This window comes from Cyanistes caeruleus, chromosome 6 (genome assembly GCF_971803275.1).
Source record: "Cyanistes caeruleus chromosome 6, bCyaCae1.hap1.1, whole genome shotgun sequence".
Classification (NCBI taxonomy): Eukaryota; Metazoa; Chordata; class Aves; order Passeriformes; family Paridae; genus Cyanistes; species Cyanistes caeruleus.
The window spans coordinates 56,733,331-56,749,225 of record NC_141706.1 but is presented as its reverse complement, the minus strand read 5'-3'; the positions used below and the strand labels follow the sequence as shown (position 1 = coordinate 56,749,225).

The following is a 15,895-nucleotide window of genomic DNA, read 5'->3' as shown; positions in this document are numbered from 1 at the left end:
ACTTAAATGTTTCCATGTTTAGATTACAGGCCTTTCAGGGCACAGTTTAAATCCAGAACAGTGACTATGTTGAGTTTAACTGAAATTGAAAGAAAGAGCATGTGGAAAGTTCTTAATAAAGAAGTTTTGTAAACAGTGTCATGATACTATGGTGATGGGCCTCAGAACTGCCGACTCCATTTTTCTTTCTATTCAATCCCTTATTTTTCTTCCAAACATTCAGATTTTAGTCCTGTCTACATGGTAGTGTTGATTGAACATTTCTGTGCATCTAACAAGTGCCAAGGAAATCAAACTTAGGGAATAGCAATGCTGGATGTACTTCTCAGCTGACTCTCACAGAAAGTGCTGGAGAGGGCCAAATGCCTTTCCCTGCCTTATTACTCTCCAGGGGCCTCTGGATGTCAGGATTTAGTCTGGATTTGGGTAAACCACAAAGGATGGTCCAAATCTGAGAAGGGTGAGAGTGCAATCTGAACAAGAAAATCCACTCCCAGACCAAAGGGCTTGGCTAGGTTGCATGTGGAAGGTCATGTCCTCTACCGTTTGCATCATCTGCCTGCTGAAGGCTCCTCTTGATGCTGCTCCTGCAGTCTGCAGTCCACCCTCTCACCAGGATGAGCCTGAAGATGCTGCCTGCAGTAGGAAGAGCTGGACTGTGCTGCAGTTTGAGCTTTGCCTGTGGATTACAGGATATCTGATCCCAAAAGCCCCTGGGCTTCAGGACATGATCAGCAGGAGTCTGTTTGGGTAGGAACAGCCAGCCTCCAGCATTTATTGCATCTGGGTGCTTCTGTTCACCCTCACCAGAATGACACTGCAGCAAATACAGGGGGCTGCTGCATTTGCTGTCTAGCAAATTCTCCTCTCCCAGGTGGAAACATCCTCTGCTTCTTTTATACTGAAAAAGAAGAGGAAATGCTTCCAAAAAACTCACAGTCTGGATGGCTTCAACAGAAGCAATAACTTGGAGTGTGATAGAAGGATTACTGTCATCACACATCATGGTCTGCAGGAGAACAAGCCTGATGTGCTGGGAGCTTTGTAAACATCTCAGACCACTTAGGGAATCTGCAACACAAGCTGAAATGTTTGAAAATGTATTTTTCATAACCCATTAATTTCCCTAATGGGTACAGACAAATTCAAGCCTGGAAGAAATCCAGTGAACATGGTGAACTACCATTAAAGAGCAGATGCAATTGTTTTATGCCTCCCTCTCCCTCATGGAATGATGCAGTATCTCCTAAATTCCATGGGAGGGGAGAAAGAAGAAAAAAGCCTATGCAATGTAATAAGGACAAAAAGTTTGTTCCAGATTCCTCAGCCACCAAGCCTGGGCACAAGATTATGTCTGCTCTGCACTGCAGTCTCATGGCCCAGCTGGCTGAGCAAATGAGTGTTTTCTGTTTACTTCTTTTTCCAATCTCTTCCTTATGGCAAAGATAAAGCCAGTACAGCTCCAGCTGTACTTTTGAACCCGTGTTTAAAAGGGGTGGAAATAAATCTTAATGAGATTGTCCAGCCTTATTACCTTAAGTAGTATACCTCAAATGAACCCTGCTGAAGGCTGTAATTCCCTTCTGAGGTTTCAGTGACATGAGCAAGTGGATCATATTTCACTACTGTAGTTTGTGTCATCATTGGGTGCTTGGTAGAATTCCATGTTTATCACATAAGAACTGGAGAAACACACCTTTATTAAAGATGCAAAAATAGTAGAAGATGCTTTCTGTTAATAAGTACAAACAATTTCCTCATGATCTCATTTCAAACAGAAAATTACTCTGAATTTCTACTTCATGAGTATTCAGAGGAAAAAAAATGAATTCTTACAATTGTTTTTTTGGTACTCCTTCTTTTCTCTCTGCATAAAATCAAGGTATTTTCCCAAGACTTGCTGGTAGCCAGAACAAGGAAGTCAGCACCAGGTGGGCAGGACTCAAAAAATCAAGGAGAGGCCAGAGAGGTCTCAGAGGAATTGTCTCCAGGGAGCACCACACCGCGGCAGAGGCATAATTTATTTAGGATCTCTAGAGATCCCCATGCACAGCTGAAGAGAGAATTTTTAAGAAGTGCTTGCCTTAAGTAACACATAGAAAAGAAAGAGGTGATTCTGAGTCTTTGGAAACCCACAGCAGTACCCCTCAGGGCACAAGGCATGTGCCCTTCACATGGAGGGCATTTGGGGGTCTAGTAGGTAGTAAGGAGAAATCAGTTTTTCCAGCCCTAACCCACTCGGCTGTGCAGCAAATGGGATTTTAACTCACATTGTGCCCAAAGCATTCAATGGGTAACCCACAAAATGAAAGTCTAGAGAAGAATCTCCTCCTTGTCTAAATTTAGCATAAGGCCTTGAAAGTACAGACAAGGCAGCCAAACATCATCAGTAGCCAGAGAATTTAGACAAGGAAACAACTCTGTTCTGGTAAGTGGTTTTGGGAAATAATGGAGGGAGAAACAGGGATCTAATAACCTCCTACTGAACTAAAGTTAACCTCCCTCTCTGGGCAGAAGCCTAGGACCATCTCTGACCATAGTCTGAGCTCAGTGAGTAATTATATCGATATTTGATATTGGATCAACACAGAACTTCGAGTACATGGGCTCATCAGATGCCATGAACTGTTGAGAGGACAGGTCTGGGACTCATTGCAGGTAACAGTTTTGCACAGGAGAACAAGACCAAGCCTGCAGAAGCTATATTGGAGGGAGCCTGCCCAGCTGTGTTCATTCCTTGGCATTCTCCAGGACTGACTTGTGAGCAGGTTGGCCCATGGCAAGGTGCTGTGTAAAGTAGTGGAAAATAAATGTGATCTCCCTGTGCTGGCCCCTCACTACAGACAGCTCCATTCAGGGTTGTTCAGAGAGCACAGGCACTCCAGGTGGCACAGACCAGCTGTTTGGGTGGGCTTGGGGCTGTGCTGGGATGGACTCCTGATACAGCCTCGTCTCACCCCTTGTGGGACTCATTGAAACATCCAGTTGCCTCCAGTTCTCCACTGCCCCTCAAGGCAGCCTAATTAACAAGGCAGATTGTCAGCTGAGCAATCATCTCAGAACCAGAACTGAGAACCACCTCAGAAAAGGAAATATTTAAAGATTTGGCACCATTATCTAGGATAACCCAGCTGCTGAACTTCATTGGGAAAAGGAAGCAAATGCACATGCTCTACTCTGAGGAACATTTCTGCGGGAGGAAATAAAGTCAGTTTGGAACAAACAAGTATTTTCTAATCCTGTACCCTCCCCTTGGACAAAATGGAGATGTTCAGCTCCTGGCTGCCTTTATCTCATAGCCAGGGAGTAGTGAGTTTTCTCCTGCATCTTGGGGTGCTCCTCTGCCTCCCTTCCTCTGCAGGGACACCTGAAACTGGGAATGAGGGATGTGACACAGGAGCACATGTGCTGCTTCAGGAATTGGTTTTGTCTTTTGAAATCCCAGTGGCAGAACGAAGCAGGGAGATGCTCTTGTTCATGGTCTGATGATCTCTCTTCATCCCCAAAGTCCAAAATGGTGCTGGATCCTTGCTGGTGTTGGTTATGTTTTGATTGGCCTGAGCAGGGAAACTAGTACTATAGTGAGTGAGGCTCACCATGCCTCAACAAAAATGTGTCATCTGGTCAATTTTCAGCAGTTTTCTCATTCCAGTGTAGTGGGAGAACAGTGAAGAGCTGTCTTCTTACTCCTCCCACTTTATTGGACATCAGAGTAGGCAGGGAATAGTAAAGGACAGCAAAAGGCTCTCCAGCTCCTTTGTGTGCCAAAATTCTCCCCAAAAATCTGGAGAAACCAAATAATTGTAGGAGAGGAGTTTGCTGAGAAAACAAACACTCCTCCTGTGAAAAACTGTGAGCAGATTGAATTCTTTCCCTGGAGTTTTCCAATATTTTCATTAAATGACTCAAAATGAAAACATGCAGAAATGTGGTTGGTGTTTAAAAATACAACTTTTGTCAGAGAAATATTATTCTCCATCCTACATATGTGAGCACTGTATGCCTCAGTCTGCCATATGTGTCCCAGACATTGCATATTTTCTCACACTTCCCCACATGATGCTTCTTCTTAAGCCTTGGACGTTGAAATACCTGACCAAAACATCTTTGCAAAAAAAACCCCACTCTCCAGTGGCACAACAATCCCCATGTGTTGCTGGCTGGGTGAAAATGGACAGTGCATAGACCTTTTGACAGCCACCAAAAAATCATGACCCAAGAAACCTGGCTTTAGGAAAAATAAATTAAAACAAGTCTTAAGAGGCTCATGATAAACATCAAAGAGTTGGCAGCAGTAAGAATAATCAAACAGTTTAGATGAGATTTCCCAGATAAATTGTTTCTATTTCACCAGTAGGCTGTCTGGTTTTGAACAGTCACGCCTGAATATACTATTTGGAATTTATGATAGATGCAGGAAGTAATAGTTTCCTTCTCAAAATCCTTCCCACATGTGGTCCATATGCCTCCAGCACAAAGAGATTGTGATATCATGCCTAAATCACATGGGTGTCAGAAAGCCAGCTGACTGTCATAGCAGCAGGATGAACCTGGGAGCCTCCCATCTGAGATAAAGAACTGTAGGAAATGACAGATTTAGCATCCCAAAGACATCTGTGCCCGTATCAGAAGTGCTTGTGTGTGAGGCTATTGACATTGCAGAGCATCATTTCAGAAACTGGTGAAATATCAAGTTATAAACAAGTACACTTATTGCTAGAGATCTAGCTATGAGGTGTCCGAGTATCTCGTATTTTATGACATATGTGTTTCCAATATGCTGTTTATCATAATATCCCAGCTTCACCTGTTGAAGATACTGAATATGGTAAAGTATACCAATCCAGGAAGATCAAGGACAATTTCAGGTTAAGTTAACTTGAGAAGTTCTGCTGGGAACTGGATTGCATCTGTGCTTCAGCTGCAGAGCAGCTCTTGAAGGGAGAAGAGTTGATGTGTGGAGCAACCGTGGGAACCCAGTTTTTCCTAAATGGTCACTAATATCATCTTCCTCATCTCCTCAAACAGGACCAGAGACCACAGGTCTGAGTTATGGACATGTCCTGTGCTCACAGCTGCCAATGGAGTTCAAATATGTGAAATACAGTGGTGTGCTGGGTGCTCTGAAAGAAGAGCAGGCATCTCTGAGTACACACCCACAGCACTGGGAGCTGCTTTTGGCTTAATCTTGATGTGCCTCAGTCTCTCACATATAAACTGAATAATTCTGCACCCATGCCTCTTTGTGTGACTTACTGCTGAGTCATACCTAGCAATGTTTCAGCAGGGGAAACATTCACTAAGTTTTAATTAGTGCAAATAGAAACACATTTCTCTTAGCAGTTGTGCTGGGACAAAGTATGACTAATGCCTGGTCCTTCCCATGCACCACGAGTGCTTGGTGGGGCCTCACCCAGCAAATCTCACATGGCACAGGGCTCTGGCTGCTGGTCTGAGCAGTACAACTGAACTGACCCAGCCACAATTTGTACTGATGGGTCAGGGGGATAAAGATACTTCTGAGATTTTTGAGAGTTGTCATCCTAATTCATTGGACTGAGTGGAAAAGCTCCCCCTGTCTCCAAAATTCTGGATCATGCTGCCAAAGTATGAGTGGGAGATGTGCAAATGATAAGTTTAACCTGAAATCAGGTCCTTCATAATCACACAATCAAGCACAACCTGAGACATTCAGCTTCCTTTTTAGATTTTTGGGTTCCTGTGAAAAATTACTCAGGTGTTCATATGTTGCACCCAAGCCTTTTTTTGTGTGTGTTTGTGCTTTTATTTCTTTATTTCCACAGCAGAGCTCTTCAGGAAAATTGTCTGGCTGCAGGAGTTTTCACCTTCTGGTTCAGCAGCAAGGATTTTGTAACCACGTTAGTCAGTGGGAAGTGTTCTGGGTGCACTGTGTAACTGCAAAGCCAGAGCGTACCCTGCAGCTCCACAAGGAACACATCACAAAGAGGAAGCGTGTAAGTGTATATTTATCTGCAAGATAGGTGAGAACTGCAGGAAATGCCAAGTTTGTTGGTAGTGTCTATGGATTTATGAGGGGATTTTGGGCCAAAAACCTTTCAAATATCTCTCCAAACTTAATTCCATGCCTTCATAATAGCTGGTGGGAATGAGCCTGTGCTCTCCCAGGGAGCACATGGTGGTGGAAACTTGAGCCATACAAACAGTGCTGAGAGCAGTGAAGTGGTGCTGGGGGCTTGCTGCCTGGGCAGTGTGGAAAAGCTGCCCGAGATTAATCAGCCACTGGCACCTCTGAAATGCTCCCTGGTTTTTGTGATGGAGACAGCATTGTACCTCCCAAAGTCTTCCTGGAATTTGTTGTGATTCCTCAAGAGTCACAATCATTTTACTGAGCCTAATTTGGAGTCCTCCAAGCAAGGGCTTGCTTTTCTTCCAAAAGCAAATTGTGTGATTGACAGACCGTGTGCAGAACCAAAAGCAGCTATGAGCAGCCCCTGTGTGCCCTGCTGACTCAGTGGTGACTTCAGCTGCTCCATGAAACCCAGGACTCCTGCAGGGGGAACTGATCCTGGGCACTCTTAACATGTCCATGCCCAGCACCTGGCATTTGTCAGGAGCTCATTTCTCTGCCCCAGAATCTCTCTTCTACAAGGAAGAAAGTGTTTGGGGGATCTTGGCAATCTTTTATGTGAGCTTTAGAGGAGGTCTGAGATATAAGGTAATCCTTAATATCACAAATTTAATTGTAGAAACCACTAGTGTGTGGTGAGGGAGCTGATCACAGTCTCAAGGAAAGAAAAGCATGGACAGAGAAGCAGCTGAATATGATGATGAGAGACTGGGCACAGGTTTTTGGGAGGGCACACTGAGCATTCAGTTTGCAGTCTGAATGGTGAAGGAAGGGAAGGGGTCCCCACCCTCTAAATTACTGCCTATATAATGGGTCTTCAGCAAGAGAAGGCTCCAGACATTGTGAAATGCAATTGTGGTTTCCAAATACTGATGGCTTAACACAGAATATATTGGAAATACTGCAGATGTTATGAGGGATGGAGGAGAGGAGGAGAAAAAAACACAGGTTGTTTTTTGCATGCCTGAAGTTACTGTAAACATGGAATAAGACTGTTCAGAAATGTGCTGTACAGTGCAAGTGCTCTTGTTCACAGACCCTGGGACAAACTACAGCTTTCAAGTATTTCTGCAGATAAGGAAAATCCACCCATTGGGGGATGGGGGAGGAGCACCTGGGAAAGATGTAGAGTCTTCTGTATTTCCTAACTAGATCCTTAACCACCATCTCAGCATGCAAACTTCTACTGCCTCTACTGACTGCCTGAAAGAGCTCTCCTCCTTCAGCACATCTCCTCAAAGAAAAACAAACAAAAAACCAACCAACCAAACATTTTATTGTGAAAATGGGTGTCTGCTAGGTCAAATACCCCCACTTAGAGCCGCTGTAGCACATAGCACACATACTCATATTCTGCTTCAGAAAAGCAGTGAACTGGCACAGCCTCTACCTGCCAGCTGAATAGTTAGACTAGTCCAGTAGTCTAGTTCCAGTCTCAGTAGTTCCAGTTCCAGTAGCAGGAGACCTCACCTGCTATTTTAAAGGCAGAGGCTGGAGATGAAGACTAACCCAGCGCCCGTGCTCAGGGCACTCCTGGAGCACAGTCAGCTCCCACCAAACCATCACCAAGCCTAAGACACAGAAGACTCATGCTGGAGGAGTAAAACAGAGCTAACAACAGAGTTTGCATTTTTCTAATTCCAGAGGTTGCAAAGTTTTAAGCTAGTTGTCAGAAATAATTTTGTGAGTGGTGGAGGGTTGTTGTACTGCACAGCTATGTACAGGTACACTAAGTTTGCCTAAGCTAGGCTGAACCCCTATTGAGAACCCCCTAATATTGGGCTGCAACAGAGACCACCTTCTTTCACCTTTGCTCTTGATGAAAAAGAAACAGCTTTGCCATTTGTGGCATTTTGCTCAAGCGCAAGTGTGGAGTCAGTCCTGGCCCTCTGTCTTGCTCTCAGCTCTCTTCCTCTCTCAGCACTGCAGCAATTGCCTTGTGGTCTGGGGAGGTCTCAGATTTCTCCCAAATGAAAAATCCCTTTTTCCCTCAACAAAACATCTCAGGAGGTGCATGGGAAGAGACCCATAGTGGAGCCATCCAGCCCCAAGGCTTTGAAAGCCCTGCTCAGCCCTCACCAGCCTCTGAAGCAGGTGAAGGCAGCACTCATGTGATCTTAACTCTTCATGGACTGTAGGCTGAATATTTTGACTCATAGGGCTGTCTTAAAATGTTGTATGAACAGAGAGGGCTTTCCAGGCATACCTCTGGCAGGCTCCCAACTTGGTGTCTCCATGGGGCTTGCTCATCACCATAAAACTACTTCTGGAGTTTTTATTGGAAAGCATGGATTTCTGGGGCACCAGAGTCACTCATTTTTCCTTGTGTGGTTGCCTGGTCTTCATGTTCCAAACCATCTCTAAAGCTTTAAACTATAACATCATCATCATCATCATCATCATCATCTGTGTTTGTCCCCTGAATGCACAGCCTCTGCTGCTCAAGGCAATGCTTGCACAGACATGTGGAATTTCTGGAGGAGCAATGGAGCTAGTTGGAGGGACAACTCCCAGCTGCCAAGATAATTCTGGTATTTCAATTCCATTTTCATCAAACTGGGACTATACTCCCAGATATAATATTTTATTTGACTTAACCTGAGCATCCAAAGGCTTTCTGTCTTGCTCCCGTTCAATTTCAATTTTCAAAAATGCGATCTTTAGAAATGTATTAACATACTGACATTGTCAACAAAATGTTGCATTTTGATTTAGTAACATCTGTATTTTGTGATGAAAGAGTGCTTTCTTGGAGAATGTGTCTTCTTACAGCTAGCATTCATCTCCTAAGCTGACTTCCTAAATGCAAAAGGAAATAGGTTTGCCAAGGGGTCCATACACCGAGATCAGAGTTTCTGTGAAGTGTTTGTCCCTGATAAATAACACAGATACTTGCCAGCACCTTGGGCTCATCTTCCCCTGGCAGGGGGATGCTCCTGGGGAGCTCTGAGCATGCAAGCCTGTGCTGGTGGGTTTAGTGCAGTCAGGAGCTATGGTTCATCCTGCAGGGCTCTCTTGAGTTGCTCAAGTCATGCCATTTCATTCCTAAACTACAGCAGGTAACTGGCATATGCTGGAAAAACCTTCCCACTTCTCTGCTTATCCCTGAGTGCTGACTGCAGTCTGCACAGCCACACTGAAAGGTGATTCCAGGCCCTTGCCCTTTAGTGAGGGTCTCACCCTGCAAACTGCAATGCAGAAGTGATGCTCCACCCCTAAGGGAAACATGAAGTTACCTGCAAAAAGATAGACATTCTTCACCAAATCTAATGAAATGTTAATTTCGAGCACCCCTTGAAACCCCTTTAATTGCAATCCCTTGGCAAACCCGTTGTATGCTAATATGAGTAAGTGAAAGTGGGGCAGTTTTATTCCACAGGAGCACTGCTCATGCATGTGCTGGGTCATGATTTTTTATTACAGAAATGTACATGGGCCATATTTTATTCCCAGTAGCTGTTTAGAGCCAGCCCAGCATGGGAGCTCAGAGGTCTTGCTCACTAACAGCCTCTCTGGCTGAGATAAATGGACTCCCCATGACAGTACAGAATGTGTTGAATTTCAGGAAATCTAAATTCCCGTATTTTTCTGGGATGTCCTAAGTCTGAAAACACCAATTTTATCAACTGGCTCCAGTCTGTCTTAAAGACATGTTTGAAATATGTAATTTTAGCTCTGAAAGGAAGTATTTAGCTAAAGAGCCAAGAACATACTTCAGATGAAAAGTCTTGCTTCCTCCTCTACTGAAACATGTCCAATAAAAGTTCGTGAGGAATTTTAAGGAAATTTGGTTAGATTCGCATGCCACCTGCTGCAAAACAAGCTACATCAGTTCTGGTTTTCCCCTTAGCCCTGTTGCAGTAAATAACAGAGAAAGTATGCATATATGAGACTCCTGGTGTTCTTCTTCAGCATTATAATTTTCCTCTGTTATGGCTCAGTACCCTGTGTTATTTTGACAGTGGTGTTATCCACAAGAAGTTACCCATGCTATTCAAAGTCAGTCTGTGGCTGAAAGGGGAGAGCAAGAAAGAAAGAAAAGAGGCACTTGAAGAACCTTTGCATGACTTCAGAGATTTTTCTGAAGTCAAAAGGTTTGTGTTAAGAACCAGAACCATCATGACTCATATATTCCTAATCAAAATGCTGGGTGCGTGAAAAGCTGTTCAGTCGTTCAGAGACTGAACTATGACTCCTTACAAGAGGAAAATAATACACACAAGGGGAAGCACTTAAATAATTGATGTGCTTTTCTTTTATCTGCTTGTAGGAGTGACAAGAAATCTATGTAGCTGGCACTAATGGATAGCATCTGTATGTCAATAATTGCTAATGAGGAAGAAATAGGAGTGCATTTGTCCTGAAGTGACTGATCTTTCTTTATCTCCCTGTGTTACAATGGGAAATTATTAGAGTAAATTTTAGAATTCTGTTCACTTCCAAATCTCAAAAGGCTTTCAAATGTCTTTTTTTGGTATGAATTCAATCCAAAATGACTGTACACTTGCTTACATGTAATTGCATTCTGTCATTTAAGATCCCCTTTTTTTTTTATCTTCTGTACTACATTCAAATAACAAAATAAAACCTTGTTTGCATCACATGTTTAATTTTCCATTCCACAACAGTGAAAGGGTGCAGCCACACTGGAATTGAACAGAAACCAGTAATTTAAAAACACCCAAGGCTTTCATCATGAAAAATTGCATAACCATTTCCAGCACTGAAGTAGGATGCTGTTACTGAAGAGAAGCAAGTACTAAGACTACTTATTTAAGAAAATAAAATCTCTTGAAAAATTATTGGCGTATCAAGCTGTTCATATCCAGCTATTTAAGTCAAAGATTGTATTCAGCCATTCCCCCCAAGTCGCTTCTCTGAGGGAACAATTACACAGCTGTTCCTGCTACATTCTTGTGTAGGCTGAAAGCAGCCTAAAAACTCTGGCATTAATTTCCTGTAACTACAAAGTGCAGTTCTCCAGGTTGTTGGTGAGGCATACCCTTTGCAAAGAGGTTACTGAAGCAGTACATACACTTGACACTAATATTGTGCTTTGGCTAAACTTATTTATAGCCGTGTGCATGTGTGTACACGGGCGCACGCAGAGGGCTGTGGGGTTTGTGTTCGAAGCAGGGCTCTGGATTGCAGCCACATTGCAGTGCTAATGATATCTGTCACTGCACCAACTTTCTGTAGCTGTATTATCTGGCTGCTTTCAAAACTAAGGATTTTAGAAGACCAGTCCCAGCTTTCTATGCTCGCTGGATTCAAAAAAGGGGCAGTTCTGCCCTAATCAGTGCATTAGAAAGTTTGATGATGATGGTTTTTTGTAACTCTTTTTATGGACTGTGAAGATTTAAAGTGCTAAAGTTTTAAACTTCGACCTAGCTAGTGAAAGAGCAATAGCTACAAAAAAATTGTTCCAAAAATCCCCAACATGAAAAACAAGCTGGCACCAACTGGTTCACTAAGATTACTTAATAACTCTGATGGAGTACCACCATTTCTCTCTCCACTGCTGGTTTTGTGCATATTTCTGTATGCATATATGCATCCACACATCTGTAAGTACAGGAACCAGAATATTTGCAAGGTGGATGAAGCAGGTGTCCCTTGGAACAGGTTGGTTGTGTCTGACATGGGGCAGGGCGAGTCCTGCTTCCTGGGAGCAGGCCTGGAAGCAGGGCTAGACAGCATGGGAGAATTATTGGGGGAACAGAGAGAAATAAACCTTTGCTCTGTGTATGCTGGCACATTTCTGATCCACATCTAAACATCATTTTAATTTTCATTCCTGCCTATAGAAATTAATTCCTTCCCTCAATGCATCCACGAATGTTTTTCTGGAAGAAAACTTGAAGGTCCTTTCAGCAGCAAAGGTAATTGAGATATCAGTAACCTCTGCACACAAGATGCCATGCACTCTTAATATCAGTTTCATCATTAATATCAGATGCCAGCTGATACTGATACTGTCACGCTGAAATATCCCACCCCCAACTCAGAGTGCTTAATAAGCAAACTGGGGCCAGGGTCCTAAAATCAAAGCCTGGAGAAGTGAAACTTTGCTGATTAACAGTTCACCCCTTTGAGCAGGTAAGCAGGAAATGCTCATTTTCATCTCTCCTGTCTTTAGCTGATAGTGTCAGCCCAGGGAATTGTGCATGGTGCAGCTCACTCTGCACCATATACATAATTTATATTTTTCCACTCTAGCTATGAGTGTGCTGTTTTAGACTTGGGATTTGCTTTTTAAAATGGAAGCAGAGAGAGAAGGAAAAAAGAGAAATCCTGTGGCATCCTTCTCCAGCCACACTTTTTAGCCTAGAACCTCATCTTTGATGCACATCCTTCACAAACCTATGGAACAGGACTGCTGTACATGTTGCATATAGCTATACATGTAAGAAGATAAATGCTTGCCACGGCAAAAGAAAAAAAATAAAAGGTGTTTCCAGTAGTCCATCTCTTTATTAGCAAAATGCCTTAGCAGAGAATTAGGCTATCATTTTGACAAGAGTTTCCTTTTGTACAGGCAGCCTAGATAATATTTACAGTTCCTACAGAAGTTTTTAAAAACCAGCTGAGAAACATGCTTGCTGACATGCTCCTCTTCTCAGTGAAGTTTGACAGATACAGCCCTAAACTCTAGTAAAGGATTCCTTCCCAGATAAATGCAAAGTGTGTAATGCACTTATATTAAAAATAATGTAAATTTCTATTTCCTTTCAGCAAATAAACCCTTTGCATTACATTTATCTGTCCTCGCTGTGTCCGTTACCATGCAGGGAGGTTTATCAAGGAGCAAACAGGGCGCACACACAGCGCCCGGTCCCGCAGCAGCCATCCCCACAAACTCTCCTTAGCGAGCTCAAGACTGCACACACCGATACCATCCTTTGGACACCGACACTTCTGTCCGTCTGTCTCAGTCCCAGAACCCTTCCTCCTGCCCAGCCCCTGTGCCTTCAGAGAAAATCCAGGCATCGCCACCCTCAGCAGCCCGGCACACGGGCACCGCACCAGGGTGTGCAGTGCTTTCAGGGGCTTGCTCCTCTCCCTGGGCGGCTCCGGCTCCCTTGGGAAGCAAGCGGCTTCGCGTGTGGCTTTGCAATCGGAGAATGTGAAGCGGGCGGCAGGACACCGGGGTAAATATAAATCTGGCGCTTACCCACAGGCAGTCCCTCGCAGTCTGACATCGTGGGAGAGGTCCTCCTCACCGGGGGCTCGGGAAAACCACTGCAGCACCGCAAGAGCGGCTCCTTCCCTTTGCAAAGGCAAGGGGGAAAAAATATCTTAACAGTTTACAGCCACCCTTCTCCTGCACTCCACATCTACCCACCCACAGAGCTGTAGCAACAGTCCCGTCCCTGCCTTCTCATTATGGGATGTAAAGATAAGAATGTGCTTTTGTGCCAAAAGAGTGTGCTATTGGTGGATAAATTTGTTGTCATCCCTCCCCTTCGCAGAGTTTCCTCTTTAATGTCACAGAGGCACATTACCCTGTCGGAAAGGCCATCGAATATTTATGAAACGGCTTTTAAGAGCTAAGCCGCGGATGTGGCGGGGAACAGAGCTAATGGCTGTGCCGTGGGGAGCTGCTGGGAGCCACCCGCAGGGCTCTGCTGCTCCCCGGGGCTGCGGGGGCAGCTGATGGGCTGGGGGATGGACAGGCTCTGACATCCTGCTCTGTACCTGCTCGCTCTGCAGGGTCCGGTAACAAACACTGCTGGAAAGGGGACAGAGGCCAGGGTGTATCTCTTTAAGGAGGAAGGAAAAAAAAAAAAAGAAAAAGCCTTTGTTTATATTGTAATATCTGAGAAAATGTATTGTGACACTGTTACCAAAGGCTATTTCATAGTTTATAATAATACTGTGAGTGCAGATTTCTCTGTAACTTCATTACTTTTCTTGCTTAAAACACGCCACTTTAATGCCAGTTTAGTGACTGCTCCTGCAACTTATTTTTTTAATCTTTGAAAATGTTTATGTGGGATTTGCTGGCTACGAGATTCCCAGACTCGCACAGTGAGTGAGAGTACCCATGCACAGTGGTGTGCTCATTAGGCACCTTAATGAAGTGCAAGCAAAGGCTCTGGCAGCGCTGGAGCCAGGCTGGGCTTGGCAGAGACGTGCAGGACCTGGTGGGAGCCCCACAACCGGGGGGTGCTGATTTGCTGCCACTTCTTCTCCTGGGAACAGTCAGGAACAGCCTGGGCTTTGCCTGACTCAGACCCTTCGTGTCTGAGCCCTTCACAAATGTCAGGGTTTCGGACCCAGAGCCGGAGGGAGGGCTGGGAGGAGGCAAGGGTGGCTCCATGGGGGCGGTTCTCTGGGAATCACTTCCAGACCATGTGGCCAGAGACATCCCCTGGGAGAAATGAGCCACCGGGAATACCTTTCTTCAAAACGCCTTCAAGAAAAAAAAAAAAAAAAAAAGGCATAAATTACATGAAGTATACTAGGAGCTCAGGGTGCTCAGCACCTCTGAAAAATTTGGGCTGTTTTTACTCGGATGCTTCAGCCTAAGCTCCCAAAGGCTGGCACTGCTGGCTCTGCCTGAGCTCTCTCTGAAGAGAAGCCTGTTAATACTCTGCTGGTTACTCAGCATCACAGCTAGCCATGGATTCAATTCAGCATGTCAGGCCTCTGACTAAGAAGCAAAAATAGCTGCAAAAGTAGATTGTGACATGTTCCCAAAAACATTCCTCGGGTTGCCTACACAGGGTTGAGCAAGCAGAGCCAGAAGTGTCCGGTGGCCACTGGGGCTGGCCAGCATGAGGATCTGTTGGCACAGCTGTGTCAGGGGAGCCCTTGTCAGTGTCTGCTTCTTGATCTGCTCACACAACACACGTGGAGATATTCAGAGGTGTAAGGCTGATCCGGAGGGCAGCTCTGAGGAGAAACAGAGCCCTAGGCTGTGCTCTCTGACAAAGAGGCTGTACAAGGAGAAGTGCAGGGCATCACGCCTAACCTCTCCATCCTGCTGGCACCCACAGACCCAAGGAGTGGCCACTAGCTCTTCTGGCAGTCAGGGGAATGTCTGGTCTTGATCTTGGTATGCATCTGGGAAAGGAAGACAGCCTAAACCAGACTGGGGCACTTTTCTTGCAGTGTCATCTGACTGCAGAGACATATTGCCCCAATGTGTGAGAATCAAAGCTTTCTTAGCTCAACCCTGTGAAAGCGCAGGCTCCCAGCTCTGCAAGCATTTACGTGCCAATTTAACTTCAAGCCCCACTGAAGTTCCTGGAACTGCTCACAGTTATAAACACATGCATAAGTATTTGCAGGATTAAGGGCTCACCATTCCTCCTTGTATTCGGAGCAAACAGCTGCAGCTGGTTTTGAAGTTACCTCTCACAGCTGTGTGCTGGTGCTCCTCCACTGAAGGTTAGAGCCCTCTAGCAGAGCTGGACAAGTGCCTGCGGGGAAGGCACGCCAAATCCCAGACTGGTGTCTCAGCTCTAGCTCATCCTCCAGGGGAATTTGAGAAGCCTCTGCCTCAGTAACCCCTGTTACATTGTCCATGGCCACGTCTGCTGCAGGTGGTCAGCATCTTCTGGGCGAGGGGCAGGCAAGCCAGCAGAGAAGACTGAGGGAGAAGGAAAAAAACCATCTGAAACTACTGCAGCAAAGTTGGCAGGAGCTCATCTGCCAGAGCCCTTACTAGGATTTGGCCTTGGGAGAGCTCTTCAGTGAAACACTAAAGCAGGTCAAAAGTTGAACCAATCAGACCTAATTCTTACAATGATTCTCACAAACAAACACCTTCTTTTGATG

General features: G+C 44.8%; 1 protein-coding gene across 6 annotated transcripts in view; it reads right to left on the bottom strand.

The window, feature by feature from the left end:
• Positions 1-13,516, bottom strand: part of EML1 (EMAP like 1) — a 122,647-nt gene extending 109,131 nt beyond the window's left edge. For 3 of the 6 annotated variants that reach the window (XM_023927588.2, XM_023927590.2, XM_086895057.1), the window contains exon 1: positions 13,284-13,495. In XM_023927588.2, the coding sequence (XP_023783356.1) occupies positions 13,284-13,311 (28 nt within the window). In that variant the 5' untranslated portion in view covers positions 13,312-13,495. Of the gene's footprint in view, positions 1-13,283 lie in introns of all 6 variants that reach the window. The other 3 variants (XM_023927591.2, XM_023927592.2, XM_023927594.2) reach the window with 3 other exon arrangements.
• Between the last annotated feature and the right edge of the window lie 2,379 nt (positions 13,517-15,895).